Here is a 12,097-nt window from a genome sequence, read left to right as displayed (position 1 = left end):
CCCTCTCCCCCCAACCCTGCTTGTGCTCTCTCAAATATTTTTTTAAAAAATAAAATGTTAAAAAAAAATTACAACTTTTCAGCCCGAGTTACTATTACAAAGTGGTCTAAATAAATGAAGTAAAACCCCTGCCAGTGCTTAAAAATTCAAAGCTCTTAATACTCAATAAAACAGAATTCATCATATTGTGCATATATTAATATCTCTGATATGATAGTAAGTACTCATACTCAAAACTCTCAGCTATTATTTATTTGACACTGTAAGACAGTTAAGCTACCCAATAACAAAGGATGCAGTCTTTTTTGAAAATTCCTTAGCCTTTGAGGATCTTTTCAGAGAAAAACTTCTGTGAAATTATAATAACATAAAATATGAAAATGTAATTTTATGGATATTTATGCTATATAAAAGTTCAGGGGTCAAACTGTGTAACCATATAAATACCAAGGGATGCCTGGGTGGCTCAGCGGTTGAGCATCTGCCTTTGGCTCAGGGCATGATCCCTGAGTCCTGGGATCAAATCCCACATCGGGCTTCCTGCATGGAGCCTGCTTCTCCCATTGCCTGTGTCTCTGCTTCTCTGTGTGTCTCTCATAAATAAATAAAATCTTAAAAAAAAAAACCGATAAGTACATAAAATAAAATGTAATCATACAGAATTGTGAATGGTAAAAGAAAAATAGTAATTGTAAGATACTGGAGGGAAATGAGAAAAGATCATAATAGAATGAAAATAACTGGATTCTAGTCTTAGTTCTTCCACTGCCAACATGACTTTAGGTAAATAATTGAGCCATTGTACCTTAAGTTTCCTCATCTGTAAAACAGAGGTAATACTAGCCCTATTTTTCTCAGTGTTATGAAAGTCAGATGAGAATATATATGAAAAGGATGGGATTCCTAGGTTACTACTTCATTTCCATTAAGCCAGTAAAATCACCTTTACATCATTAAGGTTAAAAAAAACAAAAAACAAAAAACTAAAAACTAAATGTATGATTTGAAATCACATTCTTTCATCAATAAACAATCTTGCCTGTGACTAGTTAACAAGAAATAAAAACAGCTTTTCTACCTGAAAGTAAAACCTGTTTATTTTACAAAATGAAGAGACTTCAGAATTGAGGCAAAAATAAAAATTGTTGGGCAGCCCAGGTGGCTCAGCGGTTTAGCGCCGCCTTCAGCACAGGGCATGATCCTCGAGACCCAGGATGGAGTCCCACATCAGGCTCCCTGCATGGGGCCCGCTTCTCCCTCTGCCTGTGTCTCTGCCAATCTCTCTCTCTCATGAATAAATAAATAAACTTTAAAAAAATTTTTTTCATGTTCTTACCACCTAGAAATAACACCACCAATATTTTAGTGTATTTATCCTATGTATGTGCTATATATAACAAAATACATTTTTAAAACCATATATATATATATACACACACACACACACACATTTACATGTTTTATGATGCTGCTTTCTTATATCAGGAACATCTTCCTATGTCAATGAATATTTTTTGAAACTTTTCAGTGGCTACATACTAATGAATATATATATTTCTAAGGCATGAAATCATAATTTCTAGAAAGATAAGGAACATACCACTCACTGCTGGTGGGAATACAAACTTGTAAATCTGGTAGGACTCACATCCCATGAAATTGTCATTTCCTTGAGAGAAAACCCCAATTTATGCACGGAGGCACATACTAAGATAATTAACTAGGGCACTCACCTCTGGACAGGGGAATTCGATGACACAATGAGGAAGGAAGGAGGAACACTGTTACCTTTCACTGTATATCTTTTTGTACTTTTCCTCCTAATGCCTCCCCCTAAGGCTACATAAGCAGTACTTACCAGAATTTTGTCAGCTTTGGCTTCACTAATCCCTTTAATACTTATTAGGTCCTTCTTTGGTGCATAGGCAACAGCCTCCACAGTATGGAATCCAGCTTCTTCCAATTTCTTCACATCATTGGCATTTATGCCACATTGCTGCAAGGGAAGAAAACCATGGATAAATTTATGTAAGCTTTGGGACGCCTGGGTGGCTCAGCGGTTGGGTGTCTGCCTTTGGCTCAGGGCATGATCCCAGAGTCCCCGAATCGAGTCCCACACTGGGCTTCCTGCATGGAGCCTGCTTCTCCCTCTGCCTGTCTCTGCCTCTCTCTCTCTGTCTCCCATAAATAAATAAATAAAATCTTTAAAAAAAATTTTTTTTAGTAAGCTTCAGTTCTCTAATGTGGATGGATATTTGCCCTACCCACTTCAGAGGTGTTTTGAAGAACTATGATATTATATGCAAAAGCTTTGAAAAGTATGCTGTACATATAAGGTATTTAATAACAAATTATCAACCTTTTCATTTTGAAAACCAATACTTTCAAAGTAGTACTAGCCCATGTACACATTCACATCATGAATTGGGACTAAACCCCTAATTCACAGGTACTGGGAATAAATCTGTAACTCTCAACCTTTTACAACTAGGACTCTAAATAAACTGAGAGCCTAAGCCCTAAAAAGCCACCTTAAAACAGTGTTTCCAATGTTTTCTACATTAAGCACACATAAGAAATGATTTTTTTTTTTTTTAAACACTAAGGTAGAGTAAATAGGTAAGACTGCCTCAGGGCTGGGATGCCTGGGTGGCTCAGGGCATTATCCCAGATTCCCAGGATCAGGTCCCGCATTGAGCTCTTTGCATGGAGCCTGCTTCTCCTCCCTCTGCCTGTGTCTCTGCCTCTCTTTCGGTGTCTCTGATGAATAAATAAAATATTAAAAAAAAAAAACTTAAAAAGACTGCCTCAGGGCTAAGGGTAGAAAAATGACTAGAAAGCTCTAATCTAACAACTGATATTAAAAATGGGGGAAAAGGGATGCCTGGGTGGCTCAGTGGTTGAGCTTCTGCCTTCAGCTCAGGGCATGATCCCAGAATGCCTGGATTGAATCCCACATCAGGCTCCCTGCACAGAGCCTGCTTCTCCCTCTGCCTATGACTCTGCCTCTCTCTCTGTGTCTCTCATGAATAAATAAATAAAATCTTTAAAAAAAAAAAGTGGGGGAAAAGTGGAGTGCTCTGGGTGTCTCACTCGGTTAAGCATCTGCCTTGGTTAAGCGGCTGCCTTCAACTCAGGTCATGATCCCAGGGTCCTAAGATCTAGCCCCTCATCTGGCTCCCTGCTCAGTGGGGAATCTGCTTCTCTGTCTCCCTCTGCCCCTCCCCCTACTGGTGCTAGCTCTCTCTCGAATAAATAAAATCTTAAAAAAAAATGGGGGCAAATTACTTTTGGTCAGGGATTCATACATCAGTTCTCAAAATAAACCACCCAAAGGCACCTCTTCCTACTTATATTGCAAATTCAGCTTTGGTTTTATTAGCCACCACAACCATGACTGCTGGGACAATATTAGTTGATGGTGGAATGTGTATGTATTTGCAGGTTGGAGAGGGTCTGTGAGAGGGAAGACCATAGTATTTGCCCATAGAAACAAGGTCTACTATTAATATTTAGGCAATAAGCGGGACGCCTGGGTGGCTCTGTGGTTGAGCGTCCGTCTTCGGCTCAGGTTGTGGTCCCAAGGTCCCAGGATCAGGTCCCACATCAGGCTCCCCATAGGGAATCTGCTTCTCCCTCTGCGTGTGTGTGTGTGTGTGTGTGTGCGCGCGCGCACGTGTCTCATGCATAAATACATAAAATATTTTTAAAAATATTTAAGCAATAAGCAAAATGCATGTATTGCTATAAGGATACTCATGATACCAGAAGTTATGACTCTGAATATTTATCACAAACTTGTTTAAATTAACTTCTGGAGTCTTAAAGTTTAGCTAGGGATGGTAGGAATATGTATAAAGAGACAGAAGAATGAAGGCTTTCTCTGTTTTCCCTCCTACTTCTTTCAGCCTATCTCATCTGCACTCACACTGTGGGGGCCTCTATACAACGGGAAGAAATAGCACAAGGCCCTAGCTGTGTGGCACATGATGATCTCAGTCCTGAATTGGAGCTTGGCTCTTATACCTTAATAACCACAAACCCTTCTCCCTAACCACGACAGCTGTCTTACTAGTAATAGTAACTTCAGCACAGATATGAGTCAATGGAGAGCTAATGTTCCTCTCTCTTCTCGGCATAGCTGTCCCAGGCCACTGTAATTCCCTGGTAGGTAACACAGTATAAACATCAGAGACTCCACCTAGGAGTTTCTTAGTTTTTGACAATCCAACTCTGAGAAAGAAAAATGATAAAGTAGAAGAATTCTTAACAGAGGAGATATGGCCAGACATGTTTAGCAACTATCTTAAGCCTTTCCAAAGGATCCTTCACAACACTTCTGAAAACTCTAATTTGGGTCTTGACCTTAGGTAATAAATTAATGGTTTATATAAAGGTTGTGATGTCTCCCAATAGGTAGAATATTCTAATCTAGCATTGTAATTCCAAAATTAACAATTAAGCACATACCTCTAATCGTGAAATAGGTTGTGGGCCAAAGCTCTCTTCTTCCACTGAAGTATCTGCATTTGCTTCAAGCTGCATTTGCATAGCCATTACTTTGCATTTAATACTGAAAAACATAGATGGCCAGAAAAAGTACAGAGCTGTAAAGTTAGTTTTAAAATAACTCTCTGAAGAATTGTTAGTCTTCTGGTCTAATCACTGACCTACCCACAGCAAGAAAAAAAAAAAAAAACATTTCTCACCAGCTTTCCCTTCCATCGAGCTAGTTCTATCAGAAATAGTAGAAGAGAGGATCCCTAGGTGGCTTAGTGGTTTAGCTCCTGACTTCGGCCCAGGGTGTGATCCTGGGGTCCCGGGATCGTGTCCCATGTCGGCTCCTAGCATGGAGCCTGCTTCTCCCTCTGCCTTTGTCTCAGCCTCTGTGTGTGTGTGTGTCTTTCATGAATAAATAAATAAAATCTTGAAAAAAAAGAAAGAAAGAAAGAAAGAAATAGTAGAAGAGCCAGGACTAACTAGTCTGCTTCTTAAAGATGCACAGCTTACCTAGACCAATTATGCCCCCCATTCCCCTGTTTCATATTCCTTCAAGGTAGGAGCCAAGTCTTATTTATTTGTGTACATCCCATGATACGTTACATGTTAGGTGTTTGGTAAGTTTTTGGTAAATGAATGTAGACTTTCCAAGAGTCTACTTAAAATTAAGAAAAAAAGAATCATGAAAGTTTGTTAAACTGTTTCAATTTCATTGTTCCTTTCCAGCAAACAGGGTTGAGGGTGGTGGGAAAGGAGTAAACTAAAGGTACAGAATGACTGCCCATAAGCCTCTACTTCTTTTTTTTTTTTTAAGATTTTATTTTATTTATTCATAGAGACAGAGAGGCAGAGACACAGGCAGAGGGAGAAGCAGGCACCACACAGAGAGCCTGACGTGGGACTCAATCCCAGGTCTCCAGGATCACGCCCTGGGCTGCAGGCAGCGCTAAACCGCTGCGCCACCGGGACTGTCCAAGCCTCTACTTCTGATAAGACATTAAGTAGACTGAGAGAGGTACTTCCCATCTTAGCCAAGGATCATAGCTTGTAGTCACATATTCTGCTTCTAATAGGAATGTATGAAATTAAAACATCACAATTTTAATCAATTTCAGACCTCACTGAATGCGCAAACGAATAAATAATATTCAAGTACCCTGCTCAGTCTAAAACCTTTTCTATAGGCATTAAGTCCATACCTAGTCAGGTTATTATGATAGTTAATATTGCTCAGGTTGAAAAGAATGGAGAACAAAACTTTTAATTCTCTTCAGCGGTGTTAGTAAAATGAAAAAGTCTTATTTATTTATTTATTTATTTATTTATTTATTTATTTATTAGATCTTGAGAGAGAGCACGTCGGAGGGCAGGTAGCAGAGGGAGAGGAAGAATCAAAGAATCTTTTTTTTTTTTTTAAGATTTTAATTATTTATTCTTGAGAGACATGTAGAGAGGCAGAGACATAGGCAGAATGAGAAGCAGGATCCCTATAGGGAACCTGATGTGGGACTCGGTCCCAGGACTCCTGGACCACGACCTACGTGGAAGGCAGATGCTCAACCACTGAGCCACCCACAGGTGCCCAGAATCAGAGAATCTCTTTTTTTTCCCCCCAGAGAATCTTTTTTTTTTTTCTTTCTTCCCAGAGAATCTTAAGTAGGCTTCAGACCTAGCACAAAGCCCAAGGGGGCTGGATCACATGACCCTGAGATCATGACCTGAGCTGAAACAAGAGTCAAAGACTTAACCAAATGGGCCACCTAGGCACCCTAAAGGTAAATAAGTCTTAATGTTCACAAGAACAAATGAACTTAAACCACACCAAAACAATCTGGACAATTTAACAATCAGGATAAATGTCACTCAAAAAAGAACACATATGAAATCTCTATTCTTCAAGATTTGACAGAAGGGGACCATTTCTTTTTTTGAAGATTTTCTTTTTTTATCTGAAAGAGGGAGAGGGAGGGAGCCCATGAGGTGGGGGAGAGGGCTGAGGGATAGGGAGAAGCAGACTCTGGGCTGAGCAAGGAACCTGAATGGGGGAGGGGGGGGCCCTCCCGCCCCCCATGAGATCAAGACCTGAGCTGATGGTAGCTGCTTAACAACTTTTTTTTTTTAAGATTATTTATTTATTTATTCATGAGAATACACAGAGAGGAGAGAGAGAGAGAGAGAGGCAGAGACACAGGCAGAGGGAGAAGCAGGCTCCATGCAGGGAGCCCAACGTGGGACTCGATCCCGGGTCCCCAGGATCATGCCCTGAGCTGCAGGTGGCGCTAAACCGCTGAGCCACCTAGACTGCCCTTTTTTTTTTTTTTTCTTTTTTTTAAGATTTTATTCATGAGAGACAGAGAGAGATAGACAGACACAGGCAGAGGGAGAAGCAGGCTCCATGCAGAGAGCCTGACGTGGGACTTGATCCCGGGTCTCCAGGATCACACCCTGGGCCGAAGGCAGGTGCTAAAACGCTGAGCCAACTGGGCTGCCCATCTCCCAACTTTTTTAAAGTAAAGTTGATTCACAATGTCACATTAGTTTTAGGTGTCCTAGTTTCAGGCATACAATATAGTGATTTGATGAGTCTGTATGTTATGCTATGCTCACCATAAGTGTAGCTACCATCTGTCACCAAACAACACTATTACAATATCACTTACTATATTCCCTAAGCTCTACCTTTTATTCCTGTGATTTATTCATTCCATAACTGGTAGCCTGTACCTCTCACTCACTTTCACCCCTCTGCCCATTCCTCCTCCTTCCCTCTGGGAACCATCAGTTTGTTCTCTGTATTTATGGGTCTGTTTCTGCTTTTTCTTTGTTCATTTATTTTTTTTTACATTCCACATATAAATGAAATCATATCATATTTTTTTCTCTGTATGACTTATTTCACTTAGTATAGTACCCTCTAGGTTCCCCCATATTGTTGCAAAGAGGAAGATCTCGTGTGTGTGTGTGTATACATATCCTTTATCCATTCATGTGTGGATGGATACTTGGGTTGCTTCCATATCTTGGCTATTATAAATAATGCTGCAATAAACAATGGGTTGCATATATCTCTTCAAGTTAGTGTTTTTTCTTTGGGTAAATACCTAGTAGTGCAATTACTGGATCACATGGTATTTCCATTTTTAATTTTTTGAGGAATCTCAATACTGTTTTCCATAGCAGCTGCACAAATGTAAATCAGTGCACCAACAGTTCATGAGGGTTCCTTTTTTTCCACATCCTTACCAGTCAGGCTCCCCTATTTCTTATCTTTTTAATTTTAGCCATTCTGGTAGATGGGACCTAATATCTCATTGCGGTTTTGGTTTGCATTTCCCTGATGATTAAAGATGTTGAACACCTTTTCATGTGTCTGTTTGCAATTAATTTGTGTCTTCTTTGGAAATGACCATTTGTTCTTAATTAGTTCAGATGCAGATCTCTTAGATGGCAGATTTAGCATAATGTATGTCTTTGATAATGTTAAATACTGGAATCACCTGAATGCAGTTTAAATTTAAACATCTTGGGATGCCTAGGTGGCTCAGCGGTTGAGTGTCTGCCTTTGGCTCAGGGAGTGATCCTAGAGTCCCAAGTCCCCCATTGGGCTTCCGGCATGGAGCCTGCTTCTCCCTCTGCCTATGTCTCTGCCTCTCTCTGTGTCTTTCATGAATAAAATCTTTTTTTTTTAAGTTTTTTTTTTTTTAATGAGAGAATGAGAGAGAGAGAGAGAGAGAGAGAGAGAGAGAGAGAGAGGCAGAGACACAGGCAGAGGGAGAAGCAGGCTCCATGCAAGCAGCCCGACGTGGGACTCGATCCAGGGTCTACAGGATCAAGCCCTGGGCTGAAGACGGCACTAAACCGCTGAGCCACCAGGGTTGCCCAGAATAAATAAAATCTTTTTATAAATTTTATTTATTTATTTATTTGTTTGTTTATTTATTTATTTGTTTATTTACTTATTTATTTATTTATTTATTTATTTATTTATTTATTTATTTATTTATGATAGTCACAGAGAGAGAGAGAGAGAGAGAGAGAGAGAGAGAGAGAGAGGCAGAGACACAGGCAGAGGGAGAAGCAGGCTCCATGCAGGGAGCCCGACATGGGACTCGATCCCGGGTCTTAAAATCTTAAAAAAAAAAAAAAAATTTAAAGACCTCCCTTCATAATTTAAGAAGATGGAATTACAGAGAATGGAAAAAGGATGTTTTTTTTTTTTTCCAATAAAAAGTGCTAGGTTGATGGGAGAGCCTTACAGAATAAGAAAAAGAACAAAAAAAAGAACAAAAACAAAATAAAACACTGCACATACAGAAGAAACATCCGTTTCCAATTCGATTATAGATCTAAATATAAGAGGTAAAACAAAGCTTTTGGAATATAGGTGAATGTTTTCATGACTTCGGGATAAAGATTTCTTAAACATAAAGCAACAACGAAAAAAGAAAAGACTGAAAAATCGGACTACATTTAAACTTAAAACTTCTATCCATCAAAAGACACTATTAAGAAAATGAAGTCAAACTACAGTTGGGGGACAAAATATTTACCATATATACAACTAAGGGCTGATAATTAAAATATATAAAGAACTTCAAATCAGCAAGAAAGGCAACCCAATAGGGACACTTGGATGGCTCAGCGGTTGAGCATCTGCCTTTGGCTCAGGGTGTGATCCCGCAGTCCCAGGATCGAGTCCCACATCGGACTCCCTGCATGAAGCCTGCTTCTGCTTCTCCCTCTCCCTCTGCCTCTCTCTCAGGAATGAATAAATAAAATCTTAAAAAAAGAAAAGGAAACAAAGGGAAGGGAAAGGAAGGGGAGGGGAGGGGAGGGGAGGGGAGGGGAGGGGAGGGGAAGGGAGGGGAAGGGAGGGGAAGGGGAGGGAGGGAGGAAGGAAGGAAGGAAGAAAAAAAGAAAGAAAAGAAAGGCAACCCAATAGAAAAACAGACAAGAGATTGGAACAAGTACTTCAGGATAGAAGATGTCCAAATGGACCAAAAACGATGAACCAATGCTCAACCTGACTAATTATCAGGAAAATCAAAATTAAAACCACGAAGTATTACTATATGCCACCAAAATAGATAAAATTTTAAAAGATTGACAATATCAAGTGTTGGCAAGCATGTGAAAAAACTAAACACTCATACACTGCTGGCGTAAATGTAAATTGGTAGCAGAAAACTGGCAGTAGGGATGCCTGGGTGGCTCAGCGGTTTAGCACCTGTCTTTGGCCCAGGGCATGGATGCGGAGTGTCGGGATCCAATGCCACATCAGACTTCCTGCATGGAGCCTGCTTCTCCCTCTGCCTGTGTCTCTGCCCTTCACTCTCTTTCATGAATAAATAAATAAAATCTTTAAAAAAAGAAAGCTGGCATTAAATGTGGAAGTTGAATATAGACAAATGCTATGACCCAGGAATTTCAACGTTGTATTACTAACCAACTGAAAAACATACACGTTTGTACCAAAACATACGCAGGAATGTTCTCTGCAGCTTTTCTCATTTAAAAACTCAGAAACTAGAAACAACCCAAATGTCCACCATGGGCAGAATGAATAAGGAATTCAATACAGAAACAAAAAAGAGGGATCCCTGGGTGGCGCAGCGGTTTGGCGCCTGCCTTTGGCCCAGGGTGCGATCCTGCAGACCCAGGATCGAATCCCATGTCGGGCTCCCGGTGCATGGGGCCTGCTTCTTCCTCTGCCTGTGTCTCTGCCTCTCTCTCTCTCTCTCTATGTGTGACTATCATAAATAAATAAAAGAAACAAAAAAGAACTATTACTATATACAAAAATAAGTATGAATCTACAGACAGCATGTTGAGCAAAACCAAACACAAAAATATACATAATATGGGGAAACTGGGTGGCTCAGCAGTTGAGCATCTGCTGTCGCTCAGGTCATGATCCCGAGCTTCTGGGATCGAGTCTCGCAGCAGGCTCCCTGAAGGGCCTGCTTCTCCCTCTGCGTCTCTCATAAATAAATGAATAAACAAAACCTTTTAAAGATAGATATGTAATATCAGTTATACAAAACTCAAACACAGGCAAATTTAGTCTTTGTGTCCGAAGTCAATACAGAGGTTACCTTTGGAGAGAACAGGGGACATACTAGAGGGGGAACGAGGGATGTTTTTGGGGTGCTGACAACATTCTATTTATTGACCTGAGTAATGACTGCACAGGTATATTCTTTTTGAAATCAGAGGCGTATACTATACACTTCTGATTTGTATATTCTTCTATACGCATATCACACTTCACTTTAGCAGTCAAAAGAAACCACTTCACAACAGATCATTCCCCAGGCATCATCACACGAACGGCCTGAATTAGCTAAGGAAAACGCCTTTTAGGAAATTGGAAGCGGGTACTCCGTAAGCAAAGCAGGGTGTAATGGAAAGAGGATTAACCAGAAATCCGGAAACCCTGGCCCCGACAGAAACAGCTGTGACGTTAAATCACAACACCTCTCTGGATCTCGGCTTTCCCGCCCCCGCCCATGAACCGGGTGTTGGAAATGAAGGCCTCTGAGGTTCCTTCAACGAGCCCCGACGGTGGGTTGGGCCCGGGCATGACCCTGCTCCGCCCCGCCAACTCCGGTTTCTCACTTGGCGCAGAGGGGCCCATAAGCCGGCTGCCGGCGGCACGGGCTCCGCCCGGTTCGGCTAATGCGGGGACGCACCGGGAGGCAGAAGGGGCCGAGTCTACGCCTCACACGCTCACCTCGGTCCACAGCGCCCCTCACTCTGCCGGGCTGCGCGCTCCGACTTCTGTCCGCTGGTCCGGTCCGCGCACGACTCTGGACGGGCTCTGGACTCCCTCCCTTGCTGCCAAATTTTCTACTCCCTTTTTGCCGCCTTCCGCACACAACCCAAGCGAGCTTCAGCTCCCAACTACGCCCCTAAGGGCGCGTCAGTCTCCTCAGGCCGGGGTCTCAAACCGCAGAGCTCCCTCCCCGGGAGTGTTTGGAGATCCCGCCAAATTCTCCGGCTGGGTCACGCCAGCGTCAACGTAACGTCTCCCCGCCCCCTCGGCCCCGAGGTCTAGCCCGCTCTGCGGCTGCTCGCGAACCCTAGTTGAGTCCAAGGAACTTGATCTTGCCTCACGTTAGGCATTTCCCTCTTCCCTTTACCCCTAAAAACTAATTCACAATTTGGGAGTCGCCGCTTCTTTCCCTTTTACCAGACCAAGGACTACAACTCCCAAGAGGCAGTGGGGCGGGTCGGAGACTCCATCTCCCAGCAGGCACAGGGTCGCATACCACTTTTAGCGCCTCACCCCTGCTGGGGCAAGGTCTGGCTCTGGAGAGCTACTCTTGATTTGCCTCTTTAGTTTCTAAACCTGGACGTTTAATCTGAGCTTCCGATTTAGTCAAATTCCCGGAGCCTGGGGTTTTCCAGGCCCCTGGAGGTGGTAGAGCTGAGATGGAACTGGAAACAGCTAACGAAGGGGAGAAAAATGGCTGAAATATTAGTCAAGTCTTGGTACTTGAGATTTGGAAGACTCCAAGGGCAGGAGACACTGATTTTGAGAAAATAAACCTTGTTTACTGGGAGGTTGGACCTGTGACTCCGGTTTTAAAGCGTT

General features: G+C 41.9%; 1 protein-coding gene across 1 annotated transcript in view; it reads right to left on the bottom strand.

The window, feature by feature from the left end:
• The window catches only part of RAD51 (RAD51 recombinase), a 34,394-nt gene extending 22,902 nt beyond the window's left edge, over window positions 1-11,492 (bottom strand). Inside the window, exons 1-3 of the mRNA XM_055316760.1 lie at window positions 11,234-11,492; window positions 4,471-4,573; window positions 1,859-1,996 (exon numbers count right to left, since the gene is read on the bottom strand). Coding sequence (XP_055172735.1) covers window positions 1,859-1,996; window positions 4,471-4,557 — 225 coding nt within the window. The 5' untranslated portion in view covers window positions 4,558-4,573; window positions 11,234-11,492. The remainder of the gene's footprint in view (window positions 1-1,858; window positions 1,997-4,470; window positions 4,574-11,233) is intronic.
• Between the last annotated feature and the right edge of the window lie 605 nt (window positions 11,493-12,097).

The sequence above is a fragment of the Nyctereutes procyonoides genome, unplaced genomic scaffold (assembly GCF_905146905.1).
Source record: "Nyctereutes procyonoides isolate TBG_1078 unplaced genomic scaffold, NYPRO_anot_genome, whole genome shotgun sequence".
NCBI lineage: Eukaryota > Metazoa > Chordata > Mammalia > Carnivora > Canidae > Nyctereutes > Nyctereutes procyonoides.
This window is presented reverse-complemented; position numbering and strand designations above follow the sequence as displayed.